General features: G+C 32.6%; 1 protein-coding gene across 1 annotated transcript in view; it reads right to left on the bottom strand.

Moving 5' to 3' along the window:
- Positions 1–11,535, bottom strand: part of LOC143075908 (methyltransferase-like protein 27) — a 53,683-nt gene extending 42,148 nt beyond the window's left edge. Inside the window, exon 1 of the mRNA XM_076251491.1 lies at positions 11,513–11,535. Coding sequence (XP_076107606.1) covers positions 11,513–11,519 — 7 coding nt within the window. The 5' untranslated portion in view covers positions 11,520–11,535. The remainder of the gene's footprint in view (positions 1–11,512) is intronic.
- Between the last annotated feature and the right edge of the window lie 853 nt (positions 11,536–12,388).

Genomic DNA, 12,388 nt, shown 5'->3' with positions numbered 1-12,388 from the left:
CCATAATGATGAAACTGTGAGTAATAACAAACGTCTAAAAAGATCTCTTGATTATGATTCGGAGTCCGATTCCTGCTCGGAAAATACCAAAAAACTTAAACCAAATAGTGTACACAATGACAGTATAAACTTGATTGACGGGTTGTCAATTTCATCCCATGATCATCAATATACACAAAATAAACAATGTTCAGAGAGAGTCGATGATATATGTGAGTTAAAGAGTTTAGTGGTGGGATTAGCTAGTAGCATTAACCAATTTTGTGATATTATACCTAAACGGATCAGGGATATAGAAACTAACATTCCAAAACAAATGGCTCAAATGATCGATCAGAAAGTGTCTGAAGAAATAAAAAAGGTTAAGGAACAATTTAAAACAGAACTAAAAACAGTGACGGAAAAAGTCAGCTCCTTAGAACAATCATATGCTGATGTCTTAAAACAAAATAAAAGTCAGAGTCAAGCGTTAAGTGAAGACAAACTCTCAGTGGTTATAAAAAAAATTCCCGAAACAGAAAAGGAAAATATATCTCGTAAAGTGGGAGGACTAAACAAAGATGGATTACGCTTTAAAAATATCCAGGTTGCCGCTGTAGAACGAAAAATAAATAAAATTCCAGGTAAACACGGAGTAATAATCGTTAAGTTTCAAAACAGTGACGACAAGCAAAAAGTTATGGAAAAAAAACATGAGTTGAAAGACTCCCTTAACTATAAAGATGTTTACATAGATAAATTGAATGCTATTCCAAAAGCACAGCGCCTTATGAATTCAAATTTGAGGAGTATTGTTAAAGCGATTGGTAAAGACAAGCTTGAGATCAGAGGCTCGGTGATTAGACCTAAAGACGCTAAAAGTACACATGACACGAACACACATAATAGGCGTGATGACCCAGACGATACACAAATTAATAATGATACACAGAGCGGTAATCATGGCTATCATAACAGACACAACAATCGTGGTCGTGGGAATACTAGAGGTGGAAATAATCAAAGACGTGGAGGTCACTACTAGGTTTCATGCGGATTTTGGAATATCAACGGATGGAAGGTGGATGTAGATAGTGAGAAATATAACTTTTTAGCTGAATGTGTAAGGTACTATAATCTGCATATACTGGGTTTAGTAGAAACCCATCTTACAGGGAATACTGGTACATGTATAAATATAGATGGATATACATGGTTTGGTTTGAATCGAAAGGAAATTCACATTAGAGCTAAAACCGGATCTGGTGGTGTTGGGATTTTAATTTGTAATGATGTGCGAGATGAATTTAATATTAATATCGTAGAAGATAACACAGATGGTATAATCTGGGTAAAATTTGAAGATAAAAACTTTGCACATAACTGCTTTTATGTATGTGTTATATATTTACCGCCGGAAAATTCCACAAGGGCTGTAAATATTAATATTCATGAATTTTTTGATATTTTAATGACAAACATATACACTATCCCACAAGGAAAACCATTTTATATTTGTGGTGATTGGAATAGTCGTTGTTCGGATTTACCGGACTCTATTGAAGGAATAGATAAATTGCCACAAAGAAATGTGGTAGACTTTCAGCATAATGGATATGGAAATATTTTTTGTGACTTTTTAACAGATGTAAATTGCTGTATTTTGAATGGTCGAACAACTTTACATAATGATTTTACATTTGTATCTACTAGAGGAATGAGTGTGGTGGATTATTGTGTTTTGCCATATGAACTATTTTAATGTAATCAGAACAAGTTCAATAGTTGAACAAATTAATGCATTGGGAAAATACGACTTGAAAAAAGCTATGCCCGATCATTCATTACTAACTTGGGATTTTACCTTGAATTTTGACTCAAATTGCTGTATAAATACACAAACAAGAGGAACTTCTGAGACAAAGAAAAAATATGATACAAGAAATTTACCGGAAGATTGGTTGTGTCAAGAATCTACTATCGCTGAAATTGATAATGCTATTCGTTTTTTTAGAAAATTCCATTGCCGATCAAAGTAGTATTGATAATATGTATGAAAATTTTGTGAAAATCGTTAAAACCGAAATGTGTAATAAATTACCGGCTAAAAATATTGTTCTATCAAATGGATTTAATATTAATAAAAGAAGAAGGTGTAAAAAAGAATGGTGGAATGAGGAGCTTACTTTATTGAGGAATGAAGTGTGTAAAGCCGAAAAAGTGTGGATTAAATGTAAAATTAAGCGTAATAAACGGATTTTTCATCCCATAGCTCACAATTTGCACAGCTCCATCGGTTCTCTCTTTGCCAAGACGGTAGTCAGCTGCTTGTTTAATCTCTCACATCTCCATATGCGAATAGTTTCCCCTTTCCAGCACAAGGTTATAATTTTGCAAACCTTTACTTCGTGTCAAAGTCTTTAATGTCTTTGACAATCCAGGGTGAGTCCTGCCCTACTTTTCGCAATTTGATAATTTCCTTATCATTGCAGCGCTGTTCTCGATTGGCCTCAACAGCGGCCAGTTTTTTTCAGAATTTCTACCTCTTGCGCCGTATTCTATCTCTGACCAGACATATTTGTAATCTTAAAGTCCATTGTGTTTATTATATCTGTGAATTTCTAAAAAAAAAAAAATTTTCCCTCAACTCCAACCTCAAAATGGGGGTGTGGCAGAACTCGCATAATCATGCTACTGTTCATCTCTTATTAAGCTTTCAATTGAGGTAACAGGTATATCTGTAATAAGGGGCAAACGGGTCATAACAGTCCATTCTATTATTCAAAATATCCATTTCATTATTCAAAATTGGCTATTTCTTAATTTCCATGCGTATTTTGGCATTAAGGTCCTCCGTAACCCCTCTAATGGTCATTGCGGCACATATTGTTTATACTCTGTTTATTCCTCTATCAATAAGCCTTAATTAACTTCAGTTACATAAAGAAATATTCGAGCTGATCCATTCTTTATCTTATACCGCATAGAAATCATTTAATTTGCATCGATATTTTCCATTTGCCAGCAATGCTTACACAGAGCGTCAAACCGTTCCTTGGTGAGATCGTTGCAGTGATCGGGTCGGATGGGGTCGATATTCTTAGCGTTCTGCTGGAAAAGGCAGAAGTTGGCATTCTCCCGGATCGACTGACGGGGCAGTGTGAAGTAGTTCTGGCACAGGTAGAAACAATCGTCGTTGTCGTCACACGTGTTCTGTTTTCTCAACATCGTCGAACACCATGAGGTTCACCATGATGTTCTTGCGGCTGGGATCAAGTTCTCGGGGGTCTAGTACATCACTTCCTTGCTCGAAGAAAAAAGTGTCGATACCACTCGGGTGTCGTGGTGGTAGTTATAAGGTGTTGACCACATCGATCAACGAGTAGTGTGACTTGCCCTTGCTTTGGTGTCTTGACAATAGCTGGGCACAGTCCAAACACACCAGCATATTGTCAGCTAGTTTTTCTGGTGTACAACCAAAACAAGTAAGAACTTCGCGTACGGTTTCATTGTTTCTACTCAACTTAGAATCTATAAATACACGGTTGTACCTTTTTCTTTTCACAGAATAGTTGAAAGTATTGTTACAAAGGTTGCACTTGTCTGACATGACTATTTCTTTCGTTATTAATAGTAGTTTCAGTTATTATATAACATTAAAATTTGCCGTGAATGGCGTTGTACATTTCATAGTTACGCTTGTTTACATCTACCATTTCAAGATCATGTGATAATTTTACCGAGAAGATCCGAGTAACCCGAAATAAACGTTGATTGGTCGAGATATTTCAAGATGTCTAACTTGCCAATATTGAAAGTAGAAAGTATTGAATGTTGAAAAAAGTGGATTATCCAGACTCAGAAATGTCTTTGATCATAGTAAGGCACAGGAAAATGTAGAAAAACAGTTTATCTATTAGTGTATTCATGTACGAATGTCTGAAAAGTGCACAAAAGGCGACAATATCAGCGCAAACAAATTGTCCGCGATCTCCTGTTTTGAATGGGCACTGCTTTCTGTCTCTATATTGCACAATAAAAAAAAAAAAAAAAAAGAAAATAGCAAAACCAATAAAAAGCAAATGTAAATTAGGAAATATATGCATTATAGGGACAGAAGAATTCGGTCTAAATAAACGGAAGTTGCGACATATATTTGTGAATAAACGTAGGATATTTGATAAGGCCTAAAGAGTTCTAAACGAAAATATTGGTATTCCTTACAAGAAGATTTAATAAAGTCTTGTGATAATCCAAAGGAGTTTTGGAGGAAAATTGGTAAAATAGGAGTTGGTAGTGAACGCCGAAGTTTTATCCCAATGGAAGTGAAATTAAGTGATGAGTCAGTATCATGTGATAAAAATGTAGTGTTAGATAAATGGAAATGTGAATTTTCTAATATGTTAAATAGAAATAATCATAATAGTGTTGAATATATTCATAGTAATGAAAATGGGTATGAGGATTATCTTGATAGCTTTATATCATATGAAGAAGTGTATAATGTACTGTTGTCTTCAAAAAATGGTAAATCGCCTGGCTGTGATGAAATTACAGTTGAACTTTATAAGAATCAAACTGCATTGTTAGCTTTAACTCGAATTTTTAATATTTGCTTTAACTCTGGTAAGATACCTGCTTTATTGTCGAAAGGTATCATTACTCCGATTCCAAAGAGCTCTAGTGCAGATTCAAGAGACCCTATGGCATACCGTGGAATAACTTTGGCTCCTGTATCTTATAAACTTTACTGTGGTGTATTAAACTCTCGTCTTACCGTTAAACTTGATGAACTTAATTTTCTTCATGATGAACAAAATGGTTTCAGAAAGGGACGAAATACTATAGACCATATTTCTACTTTGACTACTGTCATAGAAACACGTAAATTACATAAATTATCAACATATGTAGCATTTATAGACTTTAAAAAAGCTTACGACTGGATAAACAGAGCTTTGCTTTTAGGTAAATTGGAAAATTTAGGTATAAGTAGTAAAATGTTAAATGCTATTTTTTCACTTTATAGAAATGTATATTCATGTGTAAAAGTAAATGGTAATTTTACTGATTGGTTTGAGGTTAAATGTGGTTTAAAACAAGGGTGTATTCTTTCTCCAATTTTGTTTAATATTTTTATTAATGACCTTGTAGATGAAGTTAAAAAATTAGATATTGGAGTAAAAATTGATGATGAAAAAATTTGTGTACTACTTTATGCAGATGATCTTGTATTTTTAACAGAAAATGAGAAAGATCTACAAAAAATGTTGGATACTTTAAATATATGGGGTTGTAAAAACTATTTAGTTGTTAATCTAGAGAAATCAAAAATTTCAGAACTCAGTCTACACCAAAGACAAATTTTACTTTTGTACTTGATAATAATGATATTGAAATTGTTTCTAGTTATACTTATCTTGGTTTACTGTTGTCAGAATTTTTAGATTCCAATTGTATGGCTAAGGCAGTAGCTAAATCTGCAAGTAGGTCATTAGGTTTATTAATAGCTAAATGTAAAGCTAATGGAGGTTTTCAATTTGATACATTTACAAAGCTTTTTGATACACTTGTTATGTCTGTAATTGAATACGGTGCCTCCATTTGGGGTCACCAGGATTTTTCTTGTATTAATGCTGTAAAAAATAGAGCAATGAAATTTTTTATGGGTGTGGGTAAATACACCCCTAACTTAGCCTTATATGGAGATATGGGTTGGATGCCCAGTATTATATCTCAGTGGACATGTATTTTTAGATTATGGTCGAGACTTACTAAAATGTCTCATTGTAGAGTTGATAAAAAGGTTTTCTTATGGGGCAATAATTGCTGTAATAGTAAATGTAAAAATTGGAATTATAGAGTCAATGTGAAATTTAAAGAAATGGATATGGAGTTTTTATGTAATACTGATTTTTCTATTGATAAAAAATACAATTAAACAAATTGAACATGAAAATTTTTGTAGATATAAAGAGAACATGGAGAAGTGGTACTCTGACTTAATGTACAATGAAAGAAGTAAATTGCGAACATATAGAATGTTTAAGCAATGTTTTAATAGAGAAAAATATTTATGTATTAATATGCCTGGAAAATATAAGAGTGCACATGCTAAATTTAGATGTGGTGTTGCACCTCTGAGAATAGAAACTGGTCGATATGAATGCATTATGGTTGACAATAGATTATGTTTTAATGAGCGATGTAAGAAAAATAACATTATTGAAGATGAGAAACATGTGTTAATTAACTGCCCAGTATATGCAGATTTACGAGCTATTTTATTTAGACATGCTAGCTCTTTTAATTGTGATTTTGTTAATTTGTCTGATGATGATAAATTCAAATTTTTATTCACTGATGAAAATGTGTGTTACTTTTTAGCCAAAATCTGCTATGATGTATTATTAAAAAGAAAAGGTATTTTATATAATTGTAGATAATAATGTGTTTTGTAGAAATGTTTTTTTACAGTCTCTCATAACTCTTTTTACAGTGGCTCATGTTGTTTTGAATATTATTGTTATTTTATTAATGTATAAATGTATGTCAATTTTGAGGTGAGACTCAAATAAAGTATTTGTCTTCTCTTGTCTTGTCTGTATTGCAATCAAACACGAAAATAAAAATAATACTTTAATTTTAATTGCGAAACTCAGCTTAACTGCACAGAATACAATAACTGTTTGTTTTGACTACACTTGATTTAATAAGACACGATTCATTGAAAACCTACAAGTTTTTACCTGTATTTTGTCGGCAGATCAAAAGGTGTAGGCATTCGAGGAATAAACCAAAGTCAGTCTTATTATACTCTTCAACTTCGAAAAAGTAATTTCCTAATTAACGACGTTTGGCCTGAGAACACTAATCCGATTAGTACTATATAAGATCGGACAATGATAATATTTACATTAATAGAAAGAACAATATTCATTTTCAATGAATGACTAATTGACTTTATAAGCCGTTGTTTGGGAGTCTTCCATTCAGTAACCCACACATTTACAAACATGTTTTGACAACAGAAACATTTATGTTTTCGTTAAATTGAGTAGTTAAAAAAAATTCAGTTTGAACAGTCCCGTTAGATCTTGTAGATCTCGTTAAAAACTTATATATATTGGATTTGTTGGACGGGAATATGTGGATTTTGACATATTTCAATTAAGAATAGCAATCAGGACAAAATCTTCTTTGAAATTATATCAACTTTTTCACGTTCTCAGTCTGATCTTGACCAGACCAGATCGACCTGATCGTATATGGGTTGTAGGGATAATTGGGTATGCACAATTTTAGTATAAAAACGTACAAAACAGTGTTTTCAGACAAAGCCTCGGATTTTTTATTACTCCGAGTGTATTTATACAGTATAGGATATGCAATACATATGTACAAACCCCCTGCTTTTACAAAATGGTTGTTTTGCAAATCAAAAGGTAGTCGGTTTAACATAGGTGAATGTCAAGTTTATTAGTTTAGTGAAGGGAGGGAAATTGGACAAGAAAGTTGAATCAAGCAGTACATACAGTGGAGATCAGTTCTAACCTCTCATAAATTCTGTCAGAATCTGTCAGGAGAACTGTTCTAGAACAGTATGTAGAACTGTCAGCCTGACACCTTTTAGTCAGTTCTAGGTTAGAACTGTTCTAGCTAGAACTGATTTGGTCAGTTCTACCTAGAACTGATTTGGACAGTTCTAGCTAGAACTGATCCTGACAGTTCTACCCTAAAACAGTTTTAGACAGTTCTAGCTAGAACTGACCAAATCTTTGGTCAGTTCTACTTCTAGAACAGTTCTACGGTTAGAATTGGTTTCAAATTCTACGGCTAAAATTGATTTATAAATTCTACGGCCAAAATTAATTTATAAATTCTACGGCTAAAATTGATTTATAAATTCTACGGCTAAAATTGATTTATAAGTTTTAAGAAATATTTGTCTTAATATAAAGGCTTCGGCAAAATAGCGATTAATATTATATAGAGTTTTGCTATTTTGCCGGTTTTATTTCAGATTTATAATCGGCAAGAAAACATGTTTAACCCCGCCATATTCTGCATGTATGTGCCTGTTCCAAGTCAGGAGCCCGTAATTCAGTGATTTTCTTTTGTTGATGTACATGTGTAACATAAAATATTTGTTTTTCTTTCATTTTTTTGTACATAAATTAGGCCGTTGAATTGTTTTACATTTGTTATTCTGGGAGTCAGGATGGCTCGTTATCACATAACAAAATTATCTGACCTCATTAACCAAATGTAATATTTGTTTACGAGTAGTTTTCATACCTCGGACGGACCTGTTTAACAAAAATCTTTTGACCACATCAATCTAAACTGACATTATTTGCTCTTTCTTTCTGCAAATCTATATACATGTAGCTGCACAGTACTTCAGTTTTAATTTTAGGTCAAGAGGGACTGTACTATACAAGTTACAGCAATATTGGAAAACAATTTTGTTCGCATCAATTTATAGTGCCAGCATGCAGGGACAGATCCAGCCATTTTAAAAGGGGGGGGGGGTTCCAACTATATGTTCCCATTCAAATGCATTGATCGTAAAAAAAAGGGGGTTCCAACTCCTGAACCCCAACCCCCCTTGATCTGCCAATAAGCATGTCCTCTTTTTATTCAAAATATTGAATCGTAAACAAATATCAGTAGTTTTCATACTTCAGACTGAGTCGTATAATAAAATCTTTTGACCGTTTCAACCAAAACTTACCATATTTGCTTTTTTTTTTATGTAAATCTAAATAGCTGCACAGTAGTTCAGTTATAATTTTAGGTCAAGAGGGACTGTAGTATAAAAATAATTACAATATTGGAAATCAATGACCACAATTTTTTTTCTCGAATCAATTGAGAGTGCCAGCATTTCCTATTTTTATTCAAAATATCGCATCAGAAACAAATATCAGTAGTTTTCATACCTCAGACTGACAGTAACATGTAATCATGTAACAAAATTATTTTTCTGCATCAATCAAAACTGACCATACTTGACAGCATCAACCAAAACTGACCATATTTGACCGCATCAACCAAACCTGACCATATTTGACCGCATCAACCAAAACTGACCATATTTGACCGCATCAACCAAAACTGACCATATTTGCTCTTTTTTATGTAACTCTTATAGTGGCATAGTAAATCTGTAATATTTTTATGTAAGGATGGATTGTAAAATCATGAAAATACAAATGATAGAAATATTGGAACACAATGCTACCTAATTTCATTTGCATCAATTTAGAATGCCAGCATGTCCTCTTTTTATTCAAAATATTGCATCATAAACAAATATCAGTAGTTTTCATACCTCAGACTGACTGGTATAACAAAATAATTTGTCCGCATCGACCAAAACTGACCATATTTGCACTTTATTATGTATATGATGTCAATCTTAATAGCCGCAAAGTAAATCACGTATATTTTTTATATCAGGATGGATTGTTTAATATAAATGAAAGCAATATTGGAAAATAAAATTATGCTCACATCAGTTTATAGTGCCAGCATGTCCTCTTTTTCATCAAAATTTTGAATCGTAAACTAATTTCAGTAGTTTTGATATCTCAGACTGACTCATGAATATAACAAAATTATTTGTCCGCATCAACCAAAACTGACAATATTTGACAGCATCAACCAAAACTGACCATATGTGACAGCATCAACCAAAACTGACCATAATTACACTTTGTTATGTAAATCTTAATATATATATAGCCGCATACTACATGTAAATCACTTATAGTAATACATATTACGATGGATTGTATAATTCAAATGACAGCAATATCAATGAATATTGGAACACATTGGCTACAAAAAAATTTCCACATCAATTTAGAAAATCAACAAGTCCTCTTTGTATTCAAAATATTGAATTGTAAACAAATTTCAGTGGTTTCGATATATCAGACTGAGTGAGAGTTGTTTTAACAAAATTATTTGACCGCATCAACCAAAACTGAACTTATTTACACTTAATCATGTAAATATACATGTATATGGCCTCATTGTAAACATGGTAAACCAATATTATTTCTATGTGAGGACGGATCGTATGATAAAAATGACACCAACTTTGAAACACAATACACCTTATTGCTAATCCTGGCTGACCCGGCCTCTTGAACTTTTGAAGCATACAACAATGACTTTTCCATTGTGGCGTCAGATATTTTGTTTTATGACGTCAAAATTTTACGGGAACCTGTGTGATATCCAGTAATGGCAGACAAATAGCGACAAGGTGTATTTATACCATATCTAAGAATTTAGCGTGCCATTATTTCCTCTCTGTATCCATAATAATGAACCGTCATTAAACATGCTAGGGTGACTTTTGAACATGTTTAAGTCAGTAGTTTGTGATGGTTTTTTTTTAAACTAAAATATTTAATGGCATCATCCAACACTCACATGTCTGATTCATATACTTTATTTTAAAAATAAAATAAAAAGTACATGTATGGGAAGTTCTCTTCTTGGAATAGTATACTGTTAATATAATTTGAAGAAGGCAAAGAAACATGCATGATTTTGTTTGTAGCCGAACTTCCAGCGGCAAATGTTTCATTCGTGTTCAGATCCAGTATATTTTTCTGAGTTGCAAACTCCCAGATATCATTTATAATAGTTATGGATAAGTCTGGCTAAATTGACGAGATGGTGCAAATGTATTATATATAGTTTTTTTACGTTGTACAACACTTTTTTCATTAATATTCCATAATTCATCCACTGTACAATTTTCGTATGAACATTTGTCAAAACAGAATCTTTAATGAATGTAAATCCAATGCAAACAAGGTATAAAATTACGATTAAAATTCCATGAATTAAATGCAGAGTTTTATTTAGAAAGAGACTGTTAAAAACGGGGAAGTCAACGAAGAAACGTAAACAATGATGTTTCCGTATGCAATCTTATAAAAATATTTCTCCGAGTTGGGTAACCATCTATTCACTTCGATATTTTTACATGTAACGTAATAAAAGTCGTTTGATCAGTAAAAAATATAGAAAATCTGCTATTTAATATATAGCAAAGTAATTGGAAGTGATTTATTTCTTCTAAATTCTAAAGTGCCCTTATTGCAGTGACGTCATTTAGAACTGTTCTACAGTCCTGACTGACTTAGTCAGTTCTGCTGACAGTTCTACGGTTAGAAGTGATTTGGACAGTTCTACCTAGAACTGATTTAGACAGTTCTACCCTAGAACTGATCCTGACAGTTCTACCTAGAACTGATTTGGTCAGTTCTACCTAGAACTGATTCTGACAGTTCTACTTAGAACAGTTCTAGGGTAGAACTGTTCTAGGTAGAACTGTTCTAGGACAGTTTAGAACAGTTCTATGACAGAATATTCTGACAGTTCTAATGAGAGGTTAGAAGTGATCTCCACTGTACATACGTTCAGTGGTTAAACAAACTATTTAAGGGATCAACTGTTCGTTTTATCGTTGTTCATAAGACCTTAATACATAATCATAAATCCTTACCTGCCATTTTCTTTGATATAAAAGTTTAAATCGTATCTATGACACAACTGAACATAGATTATAATATAGGACATTCAACTGGTTTATGATATAGGGCATTCAACTACTTTTACGTCCATATACTACACAATGTACTCTACTTTTGAACCATTATTTAATTGTTAAGGCTAGCATTCATGTATTCAAAAAGATGATAAACATGATGAATAACTATGCAGTCTGTGGTACAGGTGATATACATGATATATATGAATAATAACTAAAAATATTAATGTTTTTAAAATTTTGTAATACGCGTATGGTCGGGGTAATTAACGCTCTGTTACACTCTGTTACAGTTTACTTTTTAAACTTATAAACTATTCATATGGTATGACAGCTCATTAAAAAGACGCTATCATAGAGATGATTTTATTATTATATTATAATAGCTAAATAAGAATGAGAAGTTTCACATAGTTAAATTTATTTTATTTTACTATGCGAAAACTATTATAAAAGCATTTTATACCGATGGTCATAACGGATGGTCATTACCGATTTTTTTTTATTACGAGTGACTTAAAAATAATAAAAAATTCTTGAACTGTTACACAAAACTTGAAGGCACTGGATGGTAACATAGTTTATTTAATTTGTCTTGTGACTATGGTGTATTGCAGTCATGTTACGATATTTGAGACCTATAGCTTTTTAAAAACACCGTAGACATACCGGAATGACCCAAGACTCGATATCTCTGTACGCAGCTACAAAAAAGCTAGCTTTTCACTCGCAAACAAAAGCCGTAAATGAAAAGGATCGTGCACAACCAAATTGAATACTTGCAAATGCAAAAAGCTATGATACTGTGTGGAAGAAAATGTCACCCCAAGC

Source organism: Mytilus galloprovincialis, chromosome 5 (assembly GCF_965363235.1).
Source record: "Mytilus galloprovincialis chromosome 5, xbMytGall1.hap1.1, whole genome shotgun sequence".
Classification (NCBI taxonomy): Eukaryota; Metazoa; Mollusca; class Bivalvia; order Mytilida; family Mytilidae; genus Mytilus; species Mytilus galloprovincialis.
The sequence above is the reverse complement of the archived record's forward strand: the minus strand, read 5'-3'. Positions and strand labels throughout refer to the sequence as shown.